General features: G+C 43.5%; 1 protein-coding gene across 5 annotated transcripts in view; it reads left to right on the top strand.

The window, feature by feature from the left end:
- The window catches only part of PLEKHA2 (pleckstrin homology domain containing A2), a 115,725-nt gene that overhangs the window by 67,024 nt on the left and 24,131 nt on the right, over positions 1-24,570 (top strand). For all 5 annotated transcript variants that reach the window (XM_058194486.1, XM_058194488.1, XM_058194485.1 and 2 more), the window contains 2 exons: positions 12,417-12,524; positions 23,459-23,599. In XM_058194486.1, the coding sequence (XP_058050469.1) occupies positions 12,417-12,524; positions 23,459-23,599 (249 nt within the window). The remainder of the gene's footprint in view (positions 1-12,416; positions 12,525-23,458; positions 23,600-24,570) is intronic.

Below are 24,570 nucleotides of genomic sequence, written 5' to 3'. Positions count from 1 at the left end.
CCCTTCCACAGAACCTGGGAAGGAACATCTGCCACAGAAAAGTCTTTGCAGCCTCAGTCTACAGCCTGCCTGGTTTTATCCCTTCTGCTCAATGTTGTAACCTATCTCGGCCACTTGCGAAACAAGAAGTTAGGCTGTTACAGGTTTACTTCCCGTTTCTGCAGGTGACTTCCCTTTGAATTAGCCAAGCTTGACTTTTCGCAATTGCGACCAGAGTGATGAATCGGAGAGACGTTTGGCTAATCAAGCCAAAACGGAACTGATACATAACATTGGCTGGGCTTATAGAGTCGTCATGCCCACCCATATTTTTTTATGTGATGCTCCACTAACCATTTATGGAGGGCACAGATGTGTGATGTCGCCCTTAACTTGTCATTGGCCAGCCACAAGGACAGCTGTTGTTGTTGTTCTGCATCAAAGATGGTGTTCTCCAACTTCCGTAATGCTTTGTTTTGTTAAAGGCAGGGTCTCCACCCAGTTGGCCAATGGATGCTGTTGCAGCCACATTCCCCTCCATTCTGATTAGCGATAGATGCTCTTGATGGCCATTTCATGTAAGGTCTTCTCTCTAGAAAGAGTGCAGAGAATAGCAACAAAGATGATTAGGGACTGAGGCTAAAACATTTGAAGAACGATTGCAGGAACTGGGCATGGCTAGTCTAGTGAAGAGAAGGACCAGAGGAGACAGGATAGCAGGGTTCCAATGTTTGAGGGGCTGCCATAGAGAGGAGGGGGTTCAAGCTATTTTCCAAGGCACCTGAAGGCCAGACAAGAAGCAATGGATGGAAATGGAGCTAGGAGAGATTCAACCTAGAAATAAGGACAGTGAGAACAGTCAACCCATGGAACAGAAGTTGCCTCCGGAAGTTGTGAGAGCTTCATCATTGGAGGCTTTCAAGAAGAGATTGGACTGCTATTTGTCAGAAATGGTGTAGGGTCTCCTGCTTGGGCAGGGGGGTTGGACTAGATGACCTATAAGGTCCCTTCCAACTCTGTTAATCTGTAATCTCCTCTCCAGTGTTTTTGTTGCATTGAAAATCTGTGTCACAGAATGGTGACAAAGTCCAAACGCAGACAAGACAGCCTGGCAGATTGGAGGAACCCCCCCACCTCCCCTCAAAGTTCAGACTTATCTGGACTAGTTTGTCTCCCTATCTTTACCACTTGGCAACAAACAGCTCCACCCTGCCCTTCCACAGAACCTGGGAAGGAACATCTGCCACAGAAAAGTCTTTGCAGCCTCAGTCTACAGCCTGCCTGGTTTTATCCCTTCTGCTCAATGTTGTAACCTATCTCGGCCACTTGCGAAACAAGAAGTTAGGCTGTTACAGGTTTACTTCCCGTTTCTGCAGGTGACTTCCCTTTGAATTAGCCAAGCTTGACTTTTCGCAATTGCGACCAGAGTGATGAATCGGAGAGACGTTTGGCTAATCAAGCCAAAACGGAACTGATACATAACATTGGCTGGGCTTATAGAGTCGTCATGCCCACCCATATTTTTTTATGTGATGCTCCACTAACCATTTATGGAGGGCACAGATGTGTGATGTCGCCCTTAACTTGTCATTGGCCAGCCACAAGGACAGCTGTTGTTGTTGTTCTGCATCAAAGATGGTGTTCTCCAACTTCCGTAATGCTTTGTTTTGTTAAAGGCAGGGTCTCCACCCAGTTGGCCAATGGATGCTGTTGCAGCCACATTCCCCTCCATTCTGATTAGCGATAGATGCTCTTGATGGCCATTTCATGTAAGGTCTTCTCTCTAGAAAGAGTGCAGAGAATAGCAACAAAGATGATTAGGGGACTGGAGGCTAAAACATATGAAGAATGGTTGCAGGAACTGGCTATGTCTAGTTTAATGAAAAGAAGGACTAGGGGAGACATGATAGTAGTGTCCCAATATCTCAGGGGTTGCCACAAAGAAGAGGGAGTCAAACTATTCTCCAAAGCACCTGAGGGTAGAACAAGAAGCAATGGGTGGAAACTAATCAAGGAGAGAAGCAACTTAGAACTAAGGAGAAATTTCCTGACAGTGGGAACAATTAATCCAGGGGTGTCCAAACTTGGTCCCTTTAAGACTTTTGGACTTCAACTCCCAGAGTTCCTCAGCCAGCTTGCTGGCTGAGGGACTCTGGGAGTTGAAGTCCAAAAGTCTTAAAGGGACCAAGTTTGGACACCCCTGAATTAATCAGTGGAACAATTTGGCTGCAGAAGTTGTAAATGCTCCAACACTGGAAATTTTTAAGAAAATGTTGGATAAACATTTGTCTGAAATGGTGTAGGGTTTTCTGCCTGGGCAGGGGTTGGACTAGAAGACCTCCAAGGTCCCTTCCAACTCTGTTATTATGATTATGATTAAGGTTTTTGGGCCCCTTCAGAAGGAACCTTCTTATAGAAGGCCTAATTATGTTTTCCTTTGCAAGCAATATCTCCAGTCTCCACATTTGCAATTCTGCATACTTTGTGGGATATTTTTTGGGGCAGCCAGTTGGTACTGGTGTTCCCTTGCAATAGTTTAACAGATTAACGAAATAACAGAGTTGGAAGGGATTTTGTAGGTCTTCTAGCCAAACCCCCTGCTCAAGCAGGAGACCCTACACTATTTCTGACAAGTGGCAGACCAGTTTCTTCTTGAAAGCTTCCAGTGATGACAACTTCTGAAGGCAAGCTCCATTGGTTGATTGTTCTCACTGCCAGAAAATTTCTCCTTATTTCTAGGTTAACCGGTTTGAGGTATTGGAGAGCTGGGACCAGAGTTTTGGTTACTAACCCAAGGGACAGGAAGAATAGCAAAACTGTCTCTCAGTCTTCTTTAAGACTGGAAGATTTCTGTCCAAAAAAATAATCCAGTTGATAAGTTGATGGCCTAGAGGGCAGCCAAGAGTTTTAGCCTTCTTCTGTCTCACCAGCCTGTCAGTTTGGTATTTAGCGGAAGAAGTTTATAGTCTTATAGGAAGCTGGTAGACAGCATTCTTCTTGTCTGTTAGACTCTAGACGATTGGTAGACCTGCTTTCAGAAATAGCTCAAGCAACCTCCACACCTGAGACTGATCGCTTGAACAACTTCCAACTATTTAATATCTCTATCCCAGCATCCACCATTATCCAAACATGCCCATCTACACTTGATCAAGTCCATCTAGGCAAACAGGTCTTCTGCTGCCAATCAGTGCTGGAGAAGGCATTATCTACCTTATCTCTCTTTCCTCACACTTCTTGTAGGGACAAAAACTCTATTGTGCTTAATTGCAAAGGTAGAACAGAAGGCTATAATAAAGCATTTAGATTATTTTGCATGATGGAAAGAAAAAAGCAGTTGGAACCGTCTCCATTCCATGTAATAAATTTGGAGTGGGCACTCCACACTTATTGAACTTGATTGCTAGGACAATGAAAAAAATTCCCTTTTTCCATAAAATCTTGTTTGCTTGCAACAATCATTGTCCTAAAATACACTGGTAACCACTAATGTGCGAACCAACTTCACCCATTGCTCTAAGTCATGGTTTACTTAAACCAAAGTACTTATAATAATATCAGAGTTGGAAGGGACCTTGGAGGTCTTCTAGTCCAACCCCCTGCCCAGGCAAGAAACCTACACCATTTCAGACAAATGGCTATCCAACATCTATCCACTGTTTCTCCAGTGTTGGAGCATTTACAACTTCTGCAGGCAAGTTGTTCCACTGATAGTTCTGTCAGGAAATTTCTCCTTAGTTCTAGGTTCCTTCTCTCCTTGATCAGTTTCCACCCATTGCTTCTTGTTCTACCCTCAGGTGCTTTGGAGAATAGTTTGACTCCCTCTTCTTTGTGGCAACCCCTGAGATATTGGAAGACTGCTATCATGTCTCCCCTAGTCCTTCTTTTCATTAAACTAGGCATACCGAATTCCTGCAACCGTTCTTCATATGTTTTAGCCTCCAGTCCCCTAATCATCTTTGTTGCTCTTCTCTGCACTCTTTCTAGAGTCTCAACGTCCTTTTTACATCGTAGCGACCAAAACTGAATGCAATATTCCAAGTGTGGCCTTACCAAGGCATTATAAAGTGGTATTAACACTTCACATGATCTTGATTCTATCCCTCTGTTTATGCAGCCCAGAACTGTGTTGGCTTTTTTGGCAGCTGCTGCACACTGCTGGCTCATATCTAAATGGTTGCCACTAGGACTCCAAGATCCCTCTCACAGTTACTACTATTGAGCAAAGTAGGTTCTTAGGTTCTTTTCAAACTTAGGTTCTTTTCTTTAACCATAGTCAGTTTTGCCATTTCAGCCAACTCCTTCAACTTCCGCAGCCTTTCTTCCATGGTAGGTATCAAAGTGTCCTTCCATTTTTGCGCATACAGTAGTTTTGCTGCTGTCAACGTTTGTAGTACATATGTGTGTGCTAACCTCTAAGGCCATAGGGTAGTAGCCAGTGAGTGGCTTTGCAGAGAGAAGGCAATTGGCTCAGGGGTTCCAGTTGTTGCAGGTCACAGCACATTCCTTAATGTTTCCCTTGTAGTCTTCACTGAAGCGTTGGTTTGGCCACTAGGAAAAAGGAGATTGAAGTATGAGATAGAACTGTAGGTTGATCTGGCAGATTGACTCTATTTTTGGCTCTGATTCACCTCCCATCGCTGCTTTGGCACCAGATTTTCAGTTGGCTTTGAACTTCACTGGTACATGGATGCTTCAGTGTGGTTTGAAAATGCTCCATGCTGGATCAGACGCAGAAAGAGTCCTTTGGGGTGTTAGCCTAGTAAAAAGCCAGTTTTACCAGCCCAGCCCTTTGCTTGTCCGAGGGATAGAATCCACCCAGCGTCAGACACCAAAGTGTAGCTAGGAATTGCTGCTATCAGATGGAAAAAGGCAAGCAAGAACTGTGCTCATAGAAAGAAGAGGATAGATGCCGCTTGCTGTTAGGTATAGCTGTGCAATTGACCTACAGAAGTCCATGCAAATGGCCATGAATGGTACTTCGGTCCCTATAGCTCCTGGGAGCGGTGGTGAAATCCAAATTTTTTTACTACCAGTTCTGTGAGCGGGGGCTTGGTGGGCATGGCAGGGGAAGGATGCTGCAAAATCTCCATTCCCACATGATCTGAGTTTAACTTATAGAATCATCTGTTACAACGTCCTTCCTGTTGAAGACTACTTCAGCTTCAATTACAACAATACACGAGCACACAATAGATTTAAGCTTAATGTGAACCGTTCCAATCTTGATTGCAGAAAATATGACCATGGGACCATGGGAGATACTGCAGTGGTTGTAATTGTGAAAAACGGTCATAAGTCACTTTTTTCCATGCCGTGGTAACTTTGCATGGTCACTAAATGAACTGTTGTAACTAAGACAAGGGCTACTACATATGAAGTTGACTGCAACATACCGTCCAAAAAAAGGTTGTAGCAAAACAAAGTTTTAGTTCCTCAGGGAGAAAAATAATAAGAAGAAGGAGAAGAAGGAGAAGGAGAAGGAGAAGGAGAAGGAGGAGAAGAAGAAGAAGAAGAAGAAGAAGAAGAAGAAGAAGAAGAAGAAGAAGAAGAAGAAGAAGAAGAAGAAGAAGAAGAAGAAGAAGAAGAAGAAGAAGATGATGATAATAACAGGAAACTTGGCTTCAAGTTACTGAAGATGGAATAAGATGCTGACGTCAGAAGATTAGGTCATTTATGAGTCTTGGCTCTGATGTTAGCCTTAACGCAGGACTGGCTTATGATCTAACACTGAATTAGGCAGTATTAATTCTCTAGCGAAAGCTTTCATCCTTGAATGGATTGTGGTCTAAAGGCTTTGGAACATGCTAGCAAAACATCTCAGCGCTAGGAAGAAGTTGCCGGATTCTGTTTAAACACTACTGGCAGATTTTAAATATTTAAAAAGAAAGCTTAGATGTACTCATTTGCTATTATACCAGGGGTGGGCTGCTAGGGCTTCGCAGGGGTTCGGGAAGAACCTCTAGCTAAGATCCTGTGCAGTTTGGAGAACAGCCCAAATCCCACTCCTGGCTGGCCCTGCCCCACTCAGGAGTCCCCACGCAGCCCATTTTGGATGCAGGTAAGTGCAGGGCATGCGAAAAATGGGCCTACAGGGAATTCGAGCCTCCGGAGCCTGAGGAGGCCATTTTTGCTCTCCTGGAGACTTGAGGAAAGCCTCCGGAGCCTGGGGAGGGCAAACCCCCTCACCATAGTGCAGTAGGCCAACTAGGCCGTGGCCACCATAGCCACGCCCACCCAGCAACCGGGCAGGGAACCCCTTGCTAAAATTTTTGAAGCCCACCTCTGTGTAATACCAGACTCAGGAAGACACAGACAAACCTCCAAGCGCTTCCAGCGACCCTCTAAAAGGATGCGAATGGCCAGCTGTCTGCAAGGACTATAAATCCTTCCATTCCCCACCATCCAGTCAGAGCTGGAAGAAGCTTCTTGGATGAGAAGCGAAACGTCTTCCAAAAAAAAAACACAAGGAAGTCCAGTTGCCTCCTGAAAAAAAGCCCCTTTGAGACAACCATGACTTGGATGACGGAGAATATCTAGAGGCCAAATTCAAGGATGCTTCCTCTTCTCAAACAGGCCTCATAGCATAGTGGAGCTCCCCACTACCATCATCCTCAGTTTGGCTCCCGTCATCTTTTTGCAGCTCCATCGCTGAGTGTATTGGCAGGGACAGATGGGAGCTATAGTCCAACAAATCGAGCAGATTGGAAATAGCGGCTGTTATTTCTGTGGTCCCTTATTTTATTTTATTTTCCTCGAGCGGAAGCCACATGAAGGAATGGCATCAGCATCCAAAAACAGCCTGATGGAACTTTAGAGACATTTATTTATTTATGATGGTGCAGGCTGTTTGGGATTACACGTCTACTGTTTTCTTCTTCAGCCGGGGACGTTGTTTGAGGCTTTTTACATTCTGTTTATTTGTCGTGGCACTGCTAAATTTGACAGGGCAAATTGATGACAACGTCGGGATTTTTTTGCAATTAAATAACAGCTTACGCTGAGGGAATAGGAAAAAAAAACAAAGCCCCAGAGTCTCAAAGGAAGGCGAAGAGAAGGTGCTGAGAGATAATATTGACTTTAATATAAAGAAGGGATGCGGTGGCTCAGGGGCTAGGACGTTGAGCTTGTCAATCGAAAGGTTGGCAGCTTGGCCGTTCGAATCCCTAGTGCTGCCACGTAACGGGGTGAGCTCCCATTACTTGTCCCAGCTTCTGCCAACCTAGCAGTTCAAAAGCAAGTAAAAAAATGCAAGTAGAAAAATAGGGACCACTTTTGGTGGGAAAGTAACAGTGTTCCATGCGCCTTTGGCATTGAGTCATGCCGGCCACATGGCCACGGAGACGTCTTCGGACAGCGCTGGCTCTTTGGCTTTGAAATGGAGATGAGCACTGTCCCCTAGAGTCAGCAATGACTAGCACATATGTGCGAGGGGAACCTTTACCTTTACCTTATGAAGATGAGCCATCAAATCATCCCTCTGAGACTGGATTTCTCTTGAGTGACTTCAGAGCTCTTTTATAATTCCCTCGGAAGTTTGTTCCTAGGTCAGCCTGATGACCAGAGAAATTTTTCTCCCTCCATCAGCCAATAAGGAAGATTAGTTTCATAGCCTGCAAAAAATGTCTTTGTATCTTAAGAACTATAAATGGGCTGCAAGCAGTGGTGGGATTCAGCCATTTTGGGCGAACCGATAGTTAAATTGCTGGCTGGCTCCGCCCCTTCCCACCCCGCCCCCTCCAGGAGTCCCCAACTGCCTGGTTTTGGCTCCCAGGTAAGTGCAGGGAGGCCTTTAGCCTGCAAGAAAGTAAAGTACCACTTTACATAGCTTCAGTATGGCCAAACCTGGAATACTGCATCCAGTTTTGGACACCACACTACAAAAAAAGATGTTGAGACTCTGGAAAGAGTATAGAGAAGAGCAACAAAGATGATTAGGGGACTGGAGACTAAAACATATGAAGAAGGGCTGCAGGAATTGGGTATGTCTAACCCAGGGGTCTACAAACTTGGCTCTTTTAAGACTTGTGGACTTCAACTCCCAAGAATTCCTCAGCCAGCAAAACTGGGAGTTGAAGTCCACAAGTCTTAAAAGAGCCAAGTTTGCAGACCCCTGGTTTAACCTAATGAAAAGAAGGACTAGGGGAGACATGGTAGCAGTGTTTCGAGACATAGTAGCAGTGTTTCAAGATTTGAGGGGCTCCTACAAAGATGAGGGGGTTCAACCTATTTTCCAGTAGCACCAAAGGCAAGATGAGAAACAGTGGATGGAAAGTAACCAAGGAGAGAAGCAACCTAAGGATAAAAATTCCTGATGGGTAGAGCAATCAAACAGTGGAACATTACTATGTTTCCCCGAAAATAAGACCCTGCCTTATATTTTTTTTTGAACCCTGAAATAAGTGTTTGGCCTTATTGCCATGCGCTCTAAAGCCCGATTGGGCTTATTATCGGGGGATGTCTTATTTTGGGAAAAACAGGGTACATTCTGTTTATTTGTAATGGTGCCTTCAGAAGTTTTGGGTGCTCCATCACTGGACAACCAAGAGACTGGACAACCTTGTCTGAAATGGTATATGATCTCCTTGCTCAAGCAGGGGGTTGGACTAGAAGATCTCCAGGGTCCCTTTCAACTCTATTATTCTATGTTCAAGCACGGACTGAATTCTTAAAATGCCAAGGTATCACAAGAAATCCAAGCTGCACGAAACAGTGGCAGAATCCAAATAAAGGAATGAGAGTATAAAAATATTTCTTGCAATAATTTCCCTTGGGATGATTTAAAAAAAATCAATAACTTTGGATACTACAAATTATACCAACGGCCGCTGTACAAATGCTTCTAGTCCCACCTTTATAAATGAGCAAAATGATTTGATCTTGTTTCAAAGGCATATAATGTTTTCTTTTAACAGGCAAACAAATGTTACTTCTTCTTTTTTTTGAAAAATTTTATTTATTTTTAAACATAAAATAAAAAAACTCATCAAATCAATTCCATTACAACGTGCTGTAAGGGTGTTAACATATCTTCCTGTGCATTCACAAAATAATCATCTCTTCCATAAATATATCTTATACTCATTTTTCCTAACATACCTTTCCATTTAACCAATTATAGAATAAATCCCATATTTTATAATATTGTTTATCTTCTCGTTCTCTAATTTCAAATGTTAATTTACTCATCTCTGCTAAACAAATGTTACTTCTTGTTTGTATATGTGCCAGTATTTCAGCGGGTGAAAAGGAAGGCCACAGGAATCTGAACCAAGCATCTAATTGAATTTTCAGGGTTCCTTCTATTTCAGAGCATTTATTTATTTATTTATTTTATTATTTGTCAACAAATACAAGAAAACAAGTAACAGAGTAGACACAGACATGGACACATGAAAACAATTTGGCACACACACACAAAAAAAGGATATAAATAGGCAAAACATAGCCATAAACACATAGAATGATTACATATAATTGGGAACAGTAGGACAGGGATAATAGGCATGAGGGGTGAAATGCTCCTGGTTCGGACCGGATCGTGCGATCCGGTAGCGGTGGGGGCGGGTGGTTCGGAGAACTGGTAGCAAAAAATCCCTGCCCCATCCATATCTCACTGTTCCTCTTCTCTGTCCCTGAAGCGCTCGGTGGTGATATAGCTGCAAAGGGCCTTAAATGATTGCCGCGGCGCTTCAAAGGGTCGCACTATAGCTGATCAGTGCTGTAGGCATCTAGTAGACTGGTGCCTCTATTTTTAATAAGGTAGACCGATGCCTCCCAAAAAGTTGTGAATGCTCCAACACTGGAAATTTTTAAGAAAATGTTGGATAGCCATTTGTCTGAAATGGTGTAGGGTTTCCTGCCTGGGCAGGGGGTTGGACTAGAAGACCTCCAAGGTCCCTTCCAACTCTGATATTATGTTAAAAGGCAATTGGTAGACCGGTGCCTCTATTTTTAAAGAAGGTAGACCATTGCGCTCCCAAGTTTTGTATATTTTATTATTTTTATTATTTATCATTATTGGCTATGCCCATTCAGTCACCTGACCACCAGGCCACACCCACCAATTAAGCCACGCCCACAGAACCGGTAGGGAAAATTCTTAGATTTCATCCCTGGTAGGCACGCTAGTGCGCTTATGCACGTCCCCTTAGGGACCTCTTAAGAAACATGAAAGATCCACAGTAGACAGTTTACGGTAAAAGCTATGGGGATTAGAGAGACTAACAACAGGATCAGGTAGATTGTTCCAGACATTTACTACTCTATTGCAAAAGTCATATTTCCTACAATTAAGATTAGAGCGAATTACATTGAGTTTAAATCTATGGATGGCCCTTGTGTTATTATGGTTGAAATTAAAGTACTCATTTACAGGTAGAACGTTTTGATAAATAATTTTATGTATTAAGCATAGGTCGAAATGTAGACGACGTAGTTCGAGGCTTTCTAGACCTAAGATTTCAAGTCTGGTGGTATTTACAATGACCCTAGCTTGTTTCAGACATCTCTGGCAATTGGTACAGCACAATCGCTGAGAAAATTGGAAGGTTGCAGAAAGATGCTGGCAGATTTTGAGTTGCCACTGATTAGTTTTGGGGCATCTGATGTAAACTTAACAATAAACCAGGAGCCAGGATAGAGTTCAAAAGTACGACACATTTATTTCGTGCTATCTATACACAAAAATCTGATCTACTCTGTGATAAAGCAAAATAAATAAATAAATTGGAGTATGATTCACACTCTTTAACACAGAAAATCCTGAAAATGGAGATGGAAATAATACCAGAATTTTTTACTTTCAGGCCTAATGGAAAAAGACCTGGAGAAAAAAACTTTAGAACTTTGTTACTATGTACGTTGACAGTGGCAAAACTGTTGTATGGGCAAAAATGGAAGGGCACTTCGATTCCTAGCATGGTTTGCAGAAGTTGATGGAGTTGGCTGAAATGGCAAAACTGACTACTCTGATTATTTATTTATTTATTTATTTATTTATTTATTCAAATTTATATACCGCCCTATCTCCCGAAGGACTCAGGGCGGTGTACAGGCATTTAAAAGACATATAAATACAATATAAAACAATTAAAAAACTGATTCTAAAAAGCCCGTAAATTTAGAATTAAAATATCAAATAAAACCCAATTTAAAACCAATAATTTAAAATCTAGCTCAGCCCTGCACAATTAAATAAATACGTTTTAAGCCAGCGGAAGGTCCGGAGGTCCGAGCTGGCGAAGTCCGGGGTAGTTCATTCCAGAGGGTGGGGGCCCCCACAGAGAAGGCCCTCCCCCTGGGCGTCGCCAGACGACATTGCCGCGCCGACGGCACCCTGAGGAGACCCTCTCTGTGAGAGCGCACGGGTCGGTGAGAGATATTCGGTAGCAGTAGGCGGTCCCGTAAGTAGCCCGGCCCAATGCCATGGAGCGCTTTAAAGGTGGTCACCAAAACATTGAAGCGCACCCGGAAAGCCACAGGTAGCCAGTGCAGCCTGCGCAGGATGGGTGTTATACGGGAGCCACGAGGGGCTCCATCTATCACCCACGCAGCCGCATTCTGGACTAACTGCAGCCTCCGGATGCCCTTCAAGGGGAGCCCCATGTAGAGAGCATTGCAGTAATCCAGACGAGACGTCACGAGTGCGTGAGTGACCGTGCATAGGGCATCCCGGTCCAGAAAGGGGCGCAACTGGCGTACCAGGCGAACCTGGTAGAACGCTCTCCTGGAGACGGCCGTCAAATGGTCTTCTAGAGACAGCCGTTCGTCCAGGAGGACGCCTAAGTTGCGGACCCTTTCCATCGGGGCCAATGACCCGCCACCGATGGTCAGCCGCGGATTTAGCTGACTGTATCGGGATGCCGGCATCCACAGCCACTCTGTCTTGGAGGGATTGTTTTAAAGAAAACAACCTAAGTATTTTGGTTTCCACATGGAAACCTCTTCTGAACTTCATGCTTGATGTGGAGAAGAATGTAACTCTGGCTTTGAGTCTTACAGATGAGATTGACTGATCTTTATAGAAATGACTTGTTCCTATTATTATGGAAAAAGAAAAAGCTGTGATTTGATGCTAATGTTTTATTCTACTGCAACAGAGTCGGCATCAATGCTTCTTGTTCTTTTCTTTTCCCTACCTTTCCTCACTTCTCTCTCCCTTTTCCCCTCCCTCCTCACTGCTCTTTTATTTACTTTTGTATTTTGTATTTTATAATACTTTATAACTTAATAAAAAACGTTTTTTTTTAAAAAAAAAATCTGATCTACTCATAGTCAAGGCAAATTGGTGCTAAGTAAGAGTCAATGGAACTCACAGGGGATGGATTTAGGTCTCTTGTAAATGTGGAGCGATTCCAAACTGTTGATGGGTGACCCCCGGCCTTGAGCTCAGTTGGGTCATCTCTTACAGTAATTTATCCTATTTTCTCCATCAGGTACCAAAGCATGGAAGTTTGTCACTAGCCACAGAAGCGGGAAGGCACCCGTATAAGACTGAAATCATTGGAGGAGTTGTCGTGCAGACACCCATCTCTGTCAACCAGGTGAGGATTGGATTGGATTGGATTGGATTGGATTGGACTGGGTAGGGTAGGGTAGAGTAGAGTAGGGTGGAATGGAATGGAATGGAATGGAATGGAATAGAATAGAATAGAATAGAATAGAATAGAATAGAATAGAATAGAATAGAATAGAATAGAATAGAATAGAGAATGTGGAATGGAATGGAATGGAATGGAATAGAATGGAATAGAATAGAATAGAATAGAATAGAATAGAATAGAATAGAATAGAATAGAGAATGTGGAATGGAATAGAATAGAATAGAATAGAATAGAATAGAATAGAATAGAATAGAATAGAATAGAATAACAGAGTTGAAAGGGACCTTGGAGGTCTTCTAGTCCAACCCCCTGCTTAGCCAGGAAACCCTGCACTACTTCAGACAAATGGTTATCCAACATCGTCTTAAAAATTTCCAGTGTTGGAGCATTCACAACTTCGGGAGGCAAGTTGTTCCACTGATTAATTGTTCTAACTGTCAGGAAATTTCTCCTTAGTTCTAAGTTGTTTCTCTCCTTGATGAGTTTCAAGCCATTGCTTCTTGTTCTGCCCTCAGGTGCTTTGGAGAATAGCTTGACTCTCTCTTCTCTGTGGCAACCCCTGAGATATTGCAACACCACTATCATGTCTCCCCTGGTCCTTCTTTTCATTAAACCAAACCTACCCAGTTCCTGCAACCGTTCTTCATATGTTTTAGCCTCCAGTCCCCTAATCGTCTTTGTTGCTCTTCTCTGCACTCTTTCTAGAGTCTCAATATCTTTTTTACATCGTAGCAACCAAAACTGAATGCAATATTCCAAGTTTGGCCATACTGAGGCTAGGTAAAGTGGTACTTCACTTGCTTGCAGGCTAGAGGCCTCCCTGCACTCCCTGGGAACCAAGATGGAGCTGGTGGGCAAGCCCCCCCCCCCCGCCATGGTGCAGTAGGCCGACTAGGCCACGCCCACCATGGCCACGCCCACCCAGCAACCGGGCAGAGAACCCCTTGCTAAAATTTTTGAAGCCCATCTCTGTGTAATACCAGACTCAGGAGGACACACACAAACCTCCAAGCACTTCAACGACCCTCTCAAAGGATGCAAAGGACCAACTGTCTGCAAAGAATATAATTCCTTCCATTCCCCACCATCCCGTCAGAGCTGAAGCAGCTTCTTGGTTGAGAAGCGAAACGTCTTCCAAAGAAAAAACAAGGAAGTCCAGTTGCCTCCTGGAAAAGCACCTTTGGGATAGCTCTCTGTAGAGCGGCTCCACTCTTCCTCAGTGTCTCCTTAATCTCCTGTTCCAGCTGTTTTCACAAGTTGCTCCACCTCACAGGGAGGTGCTGGAGAAAGCCCAGTCATTGCCAGCCACCCATTTTGTCTGGTGAAAGATGGGCATCGGGTCTCTCTCTCTCTCTTTTGAAGCACATTGAAGCAGGTAGTTTGGTGACCAGAGTGAGGACCTCTGCCAAAAAAATATGTCATGCAGACTGGGAATCTGCCCTTTTGAAAAGCAGTGAAAGATCCTTTCTTCCTTCCTTCCTTCCTTCCTTCCTTCCTTCCTTCCTTCCTTCCTTCCTTCCTTCCTTCCTTCCTTCCTTCCTTCCCTCTCCTCCTTCCTTCCCTCCCCTCCTTCCTTCCCTCCCTCCCTCCCTCCCTCCCTCTTTCTAACCTTTCCTTCTATCCAGAGGTGGTATTCAGCTGGTTCGCGCCGGTTCACACTGGTTCGGACAAACCGGTAGCGCCCCAGCCCTATGCTGTCCTATTTAGGCATGTTTTTGAGGCCGGACGCATGCACGGAAGGCGTGCACGTGTGCAAAATGCATGAGCAGAAGCCCGGGCACATGAGCGGAGGAGGAAGGCGTGCATGCTCACCTTTTTTAATGCTGGGCGAACTGGTAGATAAATTATGTGAATCCCTCGTCTGCTTCTAATCATCAAAAGTTGAAGGCACCACTTTACACCTGTGTCACTTTGTGTCATAAATCCTTTTAAGGAAGTTTCCCAAACACATCATCTTTTTTTTTTTATTCAAAAAGTTTTACAATTTTTTTTCCCCCTTTCCCCCCCTCCTCCCCTCTCCCTTCGCAACCCCCCTCCCCCCCCCGACTTCCCGGAACGAGCACAAGGTATAGTTAAAAATAAAACAATCATATGCTAAAAAATTTTCGTCCCAACTTAATTATACCCCTACAATCATCAATTCCTAACTTCCCCAAAAGCAATCAAAATAATACATCATAATCATTCAAAAACAGTCTGATAACTCTTAGTCTGATATCTACGTTGAATATAGTCAATCCATTTTTTCCATTCTTTTAAGTATCTTTCTTGCGTATTGTCTTTCAAAAAGGCTGATATCTTCGCCATCTCAGCCAAATTGGCAACTTTCAATATCCATTCTTCTATTGTTGGTACTTCTTTTTCTTCCAATATTGTCCTATTAGTAATCTTGCTGCAGTTATTAGATTTAAAATCAATTTAGTCTCAATTACTGTACAATCCGTAATAATTCCCAACAAGAAAAATTGCGGCAGGAACTTTATCTTCTTTTCAGAACATTTTGTAAAATCCACCAAATTTTTATCCAAAAGGCCTTTATGTCCTTACAAGTCCACCAAATGTGAAAATATGTAGCGTCATCACAATTACATCTCCAACACTTTGCTTGCATTTCTGGCTACATACACGATAATTTTTTAGGATCTAGATGCCAACTATAACACATTTAACTAAAATTTTCCCTCAGATTCTGTGCCTGCGTGAATTTAACATTTCTAACCCAAATTTTTCCCCACGTTTCCAATAATATTGGCTCCTGAAAATTTTGTGCCCACTTTATCATACAGTCCTTTACCAAGTCCCTTTCAGAATCTATTTCAAGTAACACATTATACAATCTCTTTATATGCTCCTGAGACTGATTTCTAATTTGCTTTACCAAATTTCCCTCATTCTGCTCTATACCAATTTTCTGATCTCCCTTCCATCTAGCACGTAGTTGCTCATATTGAAACCAAGTATAATTTTTCCCTTCCTCTCTTAATACTTGCAGAGATTTTAACTGCAAATTACCTCTTTCAGTATACAAAAGATCTTTATATGTAATCATTTCCTGATTCTGTTCTATGTTTATATTTTCTACTGTATGTCTAGGACTTGCCCATATAGGAACCTTATAATTTAATTTATAAGAGTATTTTTTCCAAACACGCAGAAGGGCATTTCTTAGCACATGATTTTTAAAGGCCTTATCCTCAAACACATCATCTTTGAGGCAGCTTCCCAGCAGGCTGTCTCCGGAGTGTCCATGGGGCGTGCATGAAAAAAAAAGTCAAGCGAGACCGGCCAAAATGTTCCCAAATTTACCACCAAATTGTTGGAGATGTGGGTATAAACTAGGCACATAGATGTGGGTATAAACTAGGCACATACACATATATGTGGTGGATGTGCCCCAAGATAAAAAAAAATTGGCAAAAAATCAAAAATTGGCTAGAGGGAATTACCCAACTAAAAATGGAATTCAAACCGGAATTTTATCTATCGGGAATAATTAGTTCAAAAATGGATAAATCTTTGCAATATTTAATACTTCATTTATTAACAGCAGCAAGGATCGCTGTAGCGTATGTATGGAAACAAAATAATGTTCCAGGAGAGGAAATAATAATCCGAAAAATTTTACAGTGTGCAGAAATGGACAGGATGACGTTAGAAATTAAGGAAAGGGAAGAGTCGGAATATTACAAAGTGTAGAATAAATTATATGATTGGTTGGGAAAAAGAAATCAAAATTATAAATTGAATTGTTAATCTAACTAAGTTAAAATTAGGAAATGTATATTACTGGATTGTTAAATAGAAACCAATGTAAATATAAGTATGTATAAGATTGAGTGAAAAAGAACAGAGAATACATACCATTGCCGATACGACAAGCTGTAAAATATGTAACGCTATGTTTGTTATGTGTTTTTAATGTGTTTTTGCTTTGTTTTGTTTTTTTTTGTTGTTGTGTTTTTTCTTCATTTTGTTTTTAAGGATGAAAAGCTTAATAATTTTTTTTTTTAAAGAAAAAAATCAAGATGGTGGATCTTGATGCAACAGAATTCCTCTCTTTTTAAAACGTCCACATTTTTTTCCTCTCATATACCAGCCAACCTCTCCTTTCACCCCACTTGCCAGCTCAATTTTCTCCAACCGGTCCTTCCTTTTCATGTCTATTTTGGAAAGTTCAGTTCCTGGCAGGCTGCCTGTGAGCATCTGCATTTGATGCTACATTTGCCTTGTCCTTTACAAGGGACTAGTGTCATCATCTTGGACTGTTAGATGGTGTCTAAGTGTTTGTGTGTGTGTGTATGGGTATGGGTGTGTGTGTGTATGGGGGTGTGTGTGTGTGTGTTTGGCTCTTTCCACTGTCTAGAGCGTAGGTCTAAATTGGCTAAGACAGACGGGTCTTTGTTTATGGATCTTCCTAGGCCAGGGAGCCTGATGTCTTGACCGAGGCAGCCAGCTACGCAACATGGTTCACACTGGTACATTGTGTCTGTCTCTTATTATCTCGGGAACTGGAATTATGAAAAAGCATGAAGCACTTTGGTCATTTATGTAAGGAAGAAAATCCTACTTACTTCTTCAAAGTAGCAGATGATAAAGACCAAAGCTGTACCCTTAAGTGTCTCTCTCTATTCAGTCCCCCACTTAAGCAAAACTTGATGGCAAAGGACTTGTTTTTACTAACTTTCTTTTCCAGTTTTTGGAACTCAATCCTACATTTTCTCGGTCTTCTCCATTCCCCTTGCATTCTGATTTTGCCTCTTCCTCGGGCTCTTTCTTCTCTGTAATTGCTGATCATTATTCTCTTGGGAAAAATATTCTGCCCCAGCTTCAAAATGGGGGGGGGGACCCAAGAATGAGGTCTCTGTTCTCTTGACCTTTTTAAAAAAAATTGGGATGGAGCCAAAGATGTTAGTCTCTCTCTTCCAAGTGATGCATGATTCTGCAATCTTGGAAATAGGGAAAAATTGCATACCATGTTTTCCCCAAAAATAAGACTGAGTCATATTAATTTTTGCTCCAAAAGGGCTTATTTTCTGGTTATGTCTTATTTTGGGGAAAATATGGTACTAAATGCATCCATCTGGCTGACAATCTTAACTAGGGCTTATTTTGGGGGTAGGGCTTTTTTTTATTTGCATTTATATCCCGCCCTTCTCCGAAGACTCAGGGCGGCTTACACTATGTCAAGCAATAGTCTTCATCCATTTGTATATTATATACAAAGTCAACTTATTGCCCCCAACAATCTGGGTCCTCATTTTACCTACCTTATAAAGGATGGACGGCTGAGTCAACCTTGGGCCTGGTGGGGCTTGAACCTGCAGTAATTGCAGGCAGCTGCTGTTAATAACAGACTGTCTTACCAGTCGGAGCCACAGAGGCCCGATATTATGAGCATCTTGAAAAATCATGCTAGGACTTATTTTCCGGTTGGGTCTTATTTTGGGGAAAACAGGGTATTTATCCTTAGCAGTAACATGATTAATTCTTGGAAGTGTGGAAGAGAGAAGTATGCAAATGTTGCTTCCTCTCTTGATTTAATCCCCTTCTGACTACAGATTTCAGTGGGTTTTCCCCACATGGCTCTGCAGCTCTAAAGGATTGAATAGATTCTTCGCTTCCTAGCAAAAATGAGGTTTTCGGGAAGGCAATTCTGCAGCCAGAAACCAAAACAACTGCTTTTTTTCCCCATTGAACAACAGAATACATTTAACCATATCTATTCTGCTGAAAAATATCAATTCACGCAAGCCATACTATTCTGTACACTGGTTTGGAAAGCAGTTCACTTTTAATTTTATATAATAGAGGACAAGGTGCTGATACAATTAATTACTCTTAATCCAGTATCCATCCATTTTCATCTATTAATAATCATTACAATATAGATTTAAGGTATGTAATGTATAATCCACCTTTAGTTTCTACATAGATTTTAATCTAGTAAATTCACTGCCCTTCGTCTACCATGTTTCCCCAAAAATAAGACCCTGTCTTATATTTTTTTTGAACCCTGAAATAAGAGCTTGGCCTTATTTTCAAGGAGGTTTTATTATTTTGAGGCATGTGGAGCAAGATGGGGCTCCTTTTGCCGTTTTACCTGGCGGGGACCAGCTGCCCATGCGTTTAAATATTTTCGGGGAGGGCTTATTTTAGCACATGTGCTCAGAAGCCCGATTGGGCTTATTATCCAGGGAGGTCTTATTTTTGGGGAAACATGGTATGAATCTATCTAGCTATTTTTTTAATAGTTTATATATTAGATCATTTTTTTCTTACTGTGATGGTAGTATAGAGCAGGGATCTCCAACCTTGGTCACTTTAAGACTTGTGGACTTCAACTCCCAGCAAAGCTGGCTGAGGGACTCTGGGAGGAAGTCCACGAGTCTTAAAGTGACCAAGGTTGAGGACCCCTGGTATAGAGGGAGGAGTAAAAAGAGACATTCCATAGGAGGAAGAGCCTTCCTCTTCCATTTCCCAAGAGATTACAGTCAGTCTGGTGAGATTCTTGTAAATAGGTGATCAACAATAAAGAAACTCTTTTGTCCTATGCACGGAGTTGCTCTGGTTTCCCAGAAGGACAATGGCTGAAAAAGAAAAAAAAAAGAAATAAAACTACAAGAAAGAAGTTAAAATAGAGAGGAGATGTCAAAAATGGAAAGGTGGTCTCAAAAAAAGAGAACAATAGGCAGTTTTGAAGTTAGTCTACCATCTTCTTCAGTCCCATAATTACTCTGGGTATGTTGTGTGCAGGAGTGGGCTGCTGGGGTTTGAGAGAACCTCTAGCTAAGATAAGTGCAGTTTGGAGAAACCCCAATCCCACTGCTGGCTGGCCCCTCCCACCCCTCCCCTCCCAGGAGTCCCCATGTGGCCTGTTTTGGATGCAAGTAAGTGCAGGGCATGTGCGGAGGCTCGGGGAGGGCGAAAAACAGCTCTACCAGAAGTTCAGCCTCCAGAGCCTGGGGAGGCCGTTTTTGCCATCCCAGAGGCTCAAGGAAAGCCTCCAGAGCCCGGGAAGGGCAAAAAGTCCCCCCCCCAGGTGGTGCAGGCCATGCCCAACAGGGCTATGCCCACCCAGCAACCGGGCAGAGAACCCCTTGCTAAAAATTTTGAAGCCCACTCCTGGTTGTGTGAATTCCAGCACGTTGCTATATTACTGTTCTGTCCCCCTCGTCTCCGTCCGAGCAATGGCTTAATTAGCTGGCACTATCAGCTCTGGCAGCAAACTAGCGAGCATCTGCCAAGTTCTCTGTTATCTCCCTTGATGCCGATGAGTCAACAAACAGTACTTCAGCTCTAGTCAAGCAGTTGATTTGCCTGCTACGAAGAGGCATAGCAGCCCTTGCTGCTTTAATATCCTGTGGGGTGTGGCTCCATGACTCAGCACTTCCTAAGCCTGCCCCACCCCTGCTTCTGTTGTTCCCACCTCTCCTGCCTACGAAACCTAGGGTCCAGCCAGGCCTGATTGCCATCAGCTGGGTCTGGAGGCGTGGCCTGGGGGGGAAGAGTTAGGGGACGGAGGCCTCGTTATCTCCTCCACCTGGCCTGCCTCTGGCTCCTGGAGCTGAGCCAGGGAAGCCGGTGCTCCCGAGGTAAGTCCTGATGGCCCTTCCCCCTCACTTTCCAAGTCACTTTCTGGCAGGGGCCCCGGCTTGGGGGGCGCAGACACAACAATTACCATATTTCTCAATCTTGGCACCTGTAAAATGGGTGGACTTCATCTCCCAGAGTTCCCCAGATAACATGCCAGCTGGGGAATTCTGGACGTTGAAGTCCACCCATCTTAAAGTTGTCAAGATGAAGAAACACTGCTATAAGGGAAGCAAAGATGTCCACCGGAGCAGGTTAGAAAAAGACAAAATGGCCGCTACAAGTCCTCACTGGAAACCCTTCCATTTGGTTTACAGCACATGTTGCACAGGGAGATAGTAATTTGTTCTTGTGGTTGTGGCCACCATCTTCACGTTCTTGATGCTCCTCATGGTTCCTCTTCATGGAAAAGCCGTTTTAGGTAAGAAGAAATAAAAGTTAGCCTTCATCTAAGTCAAGGAGGGACATTTCGTGGCTTTCTTCACTTGGCCTTAGGGTTGCACTTCAAAAAAGTGTGGAAGAGAGAGAATCATGAGGAAGGTAGGGCCAGGAAAAAAAGGCTATATTAAATAAAGTTTAATTAAAATATATCAAGTAATTAAACAGATTAAATAGAGCAACTAAGATTATTCGTCAATGTATTTCAGCATTTCCTCTTTTATGGTATTAAAAACAAGCATTAGGTGGCTACCTTTATAAAGACTGTAGGGGCCTCACCCATCTTTTCCAGGAATGACAGCAATTTGGGATTGGCACTTGCACGCCCTGGCACTGAAGAAATATGTTTTCTTGGAATAATTTAGCGAGCTTGGATTAATTTAATGAGCATGATGATGTTTGTTCATGGAGCTGTGGTTGAAAGAAGATAGTACTAGCAAAAGAAGAGCATTAATATCCTTAGCTATTCTGCCTTGTTGTTGTTGTTGTTACTTCGTTGTAATTTAAAGTAAATTAAAAGTAGATGAGATATTGGGGAAAGACGAAGGGATCGTGAGAGGTGAATTCGTCTTGCCAAAGTCTACAAATGAAATGGGAATAACAGGATAACACAGTTGGAAGGGACCTTATAAGTCATCTAGTCCAGGGGTCCCCAACCTCAGGGACCACTAAATTCATAATTTTAAATCCCGTGGATCACTAATATGATCTGCTTAATGACCGGCTGGGTCGGTGTGGCTAGGTGGTCATGACCAAGTTGATGTCACTCACATCGAGGGGCACCTCACCGATCCCTACTTGACCCTCCCCTCCCCTCCTACCCACACCTCTCCTGCCTGCTCGGGCTCCTTAGAGCCCCAATAGGAAGCAGTTGCTGGAGCTAAGCAGCCACCATGAGAAAGAGTTGGTAAAACAGCTCAGTTCAAATTGGATTTGACCGAGAAGGAGGCTCAGTAGAAGCACCTCACTGAGGACTAGGAGCATAGGCTTTCCAAGCAGAGGGAAGACCTGCAGGAGTGCCAGGCCAGGTATCGGCGCCTCAAGGCTCAGCAGGCTGAGATGTTCAGCCAGTTCCAGGCCATGATGCAGTCTCACTAGAACAAGGTCATCTGGCTCTTCGCCACCAGCAGCACTTTCCTCCAGCCTTTGCCCAAAGCCCCACACCAGGAAGTTGAAGCAGACCCCAATCCACACAAAAAGACCCTGAAGGGGGAGACTCTCTGCAGCAACACAAGCGTTCATTACACATATCCAGCCCAGCGGCCGTAGTTTGAGGACCCCTGATTTAGTGCAATATAAAAAATGCAAATAATTTTTCTGGGGACCATCAAAATTTTCTCAAGGACCACCAGTGGTCCGCGGACCACCGGTTGGTGACCGCTGATCTAGTCCAACCCTCCCCCACCGAAGTAGGAGACCCTACACCATTTCTGACAGGTGGCAGTCCAGTCTCTTCTTGAAAGCTTCCAGTGATGAAGCTCCCACGACTTCCATGGGTTGATTGCTCTCACTGTCAGAAAATTCCTCCTTATTTCCAGGTTGAATCTCCCCTTGATCAATTTCCATCCATTATTCCTCTCTGGCCTTCGGGTTCTTTGGAGAATAGCTTGATCCCCTTCCTCCTCTCTGTGGCAGCCCCTCAAATATTGGAAGACTGTTATCCTGTCTCCCCTGGTCCTTCTCTTCACTAGACTAGCCAGGCCCAGTTCCTGCAACCGTTCTTCATATGTTTTAGCCTCCAGGCCCCTAATCATCTTTGTTGCTCTTCTCTGCACTCTTTCCAGAGTCTCCACATCTTTTTTATAGTGCGGTGACCAAAACTGGATGCAGTATTCTAGGTGTGACCTTACTAAGGCTTTATGGAGGAGTATTAGTACGTCGCGTGATCTTGACTGAATCCCTCTGTTAATGCAATTTAGGATTGCATTTGGCTTTTTTGGCGGCGGCTGCAGACTGTGAAGTACAGAGAAATATGCAATAAAAGTTTGGTTAAGCTTTCTTTGAAAACCTTCTGCCCCCACCAAAAAAAGAGAGAGTTCTGGTATCGCAAATATAGAAGTTTAGGCAGTGATGCAAATACATATTTTTGGAAATTGCCCAATTTCTGCTAGTCTATTTTTACTGCTCCATTTCACCTAGCAAATTTTCATGGGTGCTGTCAGGCTGCCTCTGATTATATTTAGGAAAGAATACACCTTGGCTTCATTTGCAAATAAAGAAAAGTACTTTTACTAAATACATCATGACTGCAGCAGTATAAAGTTGAATCTGAGACAAAATATGGCTAACATTCCATATCCCTTCGTTAGTCCCTCTCCTCCCCAAGAGGCCAGCAGGTCTGGTCCAATGCTAGCTCCTTCTCGGCCTCCCATGGTAATCTTCTTCCGCAGGTCTCTGGCTGTAAATCATCTCAGGAATGCAATGTCCGTTGAAAGTCCACGCTCTAACATTCCTGTTGAATTCAAAGCATCAATGTCCCCTCCCCTTTCTGTTATGTCAGACGACACTCTTAAAGGGCCCTCTTCCCTTAGGCAGTGATACATCTTACATCCTTAAACTATTTTACATTACACAAAGACAATCTAATTACAGTCTAACTACTGAATATAAATTGTACAGAATTATATGAGGATTGGAGTGGAGGCTGACAGCTGCTCTAGTCCAGGGATCTCCAACCTTGGCAACTTTAAGCCTGGCGGACTTCAACTCCCAGAATCCCCCAGCCAGCAAAGCTTGCTGGGGAATTCTGGGGAATTGAAGTCCGCCAGGCTTAAAGTTGCCAAGGTTGGAGACCCCTGCTCTAGTCTAACTGGAACTTTTCTTCCCTTTTCCTTTTTCCCTCACAGAATGGAGGCGATGGCTCTGAAGGCCACGAGCTTTCGTCTCACCCTTTGTTGAAGCGGTCCCAGAGTTACAACCCCGCTACCAAAACCCCGGTGGGACCGCTAGTCCTCAAGAGCGGCTACTGTGTGAAGCAGGGGAATGTAGTAAGTGGTCGTTATGACTCGTCTTTGGTGACTCTCGTTTTATCTCTCTGGATAGTTGTTGGATGAGGAGATCGTTTCAAGGGATGTGGTTAGGAAAAGGTTCTGAGGGGAAAGGAAAAAAAATGAAAATACAGGTGGTCCTCGACTTAGGACCGCAGTTGTTCCCAATATTTCCATTGCTAAGCAAGGCATTTCTTCAGGGAGTTTTGCCCCAACCTGTTGGCCATAGTTGTTAAATGAGCCACTGCAGTTGATAAGTGGGTAACCCGATTGTTAGGTGCATCTGGCTTTGCTCATCAGAAAGTCACAAAAGGAGATCCCATAAACTTGGGGACACAGGTATGGTCGTAAGTATGAACCAGTTCCCACAGCTACTAAGTGAATCTGGCTTCACCATGGACTTCGTTTGGCGGAAGTTTGCAAAAGATGATCCCATGGCCCTGGGACACACTGCAACTGTCATAAATTACGAGCTGATCGCCAAGCATCCAAATTATGATCATCTGATCAGGGTTCCAAGGAACACCCCCTACGAAATAAAGCTCTGGGGCTTGAGGTTCCCCAAAGTTCCAATTTATTAGAGATGTCATGTTGGCACAGCTGGGAAAACCCAAAACTGAAAGTTTCCAGGTTTTCCACACCCAACTGACAGTTCACAGCCCTGCCCCACACCCACAAGTTCATCACATTGTCCAATCAACTCTTCATACTCAATTGGATACAATCTTCAGGCAGTCTACATCAAACGCAGGCAAAAGTCCTTGAATACGGAATGTTGTTATGACTAACTTTCTACCGCTCTAACAACAACCCCCTTCCAACTTCCCCAGCTAAAATATGTGGCAATTAAGAAGCAAAAAGAAAATTGCCTTCCAAAACTGACATATGGGTTGCTCCCAGTTCGGTCCGGTTCTATAGAACTGGTATTAAAACCGGCGGGAGACTCCATCCTCCCCATCCCGCCACCCCGA

The sequence above is a fragment of the Ahaetulla prasina genome, chromosome 9 (assembly GCF_028640845.1).
Source record: "Ahaetulla prasina isolate Xishuangbanna chromosome 9, ASM2864084v1, whole genome shotgun sequence".
Lineage (NCBI taxonomy): Eukaryota > Metazoa > Chordata > Lepidosauria > Squamata > Colubridae > Ahaetulla > Ahaetulla prasina.
This window is presented reverse-complemented; position numbering and strand designations above follow the sequence as displayed.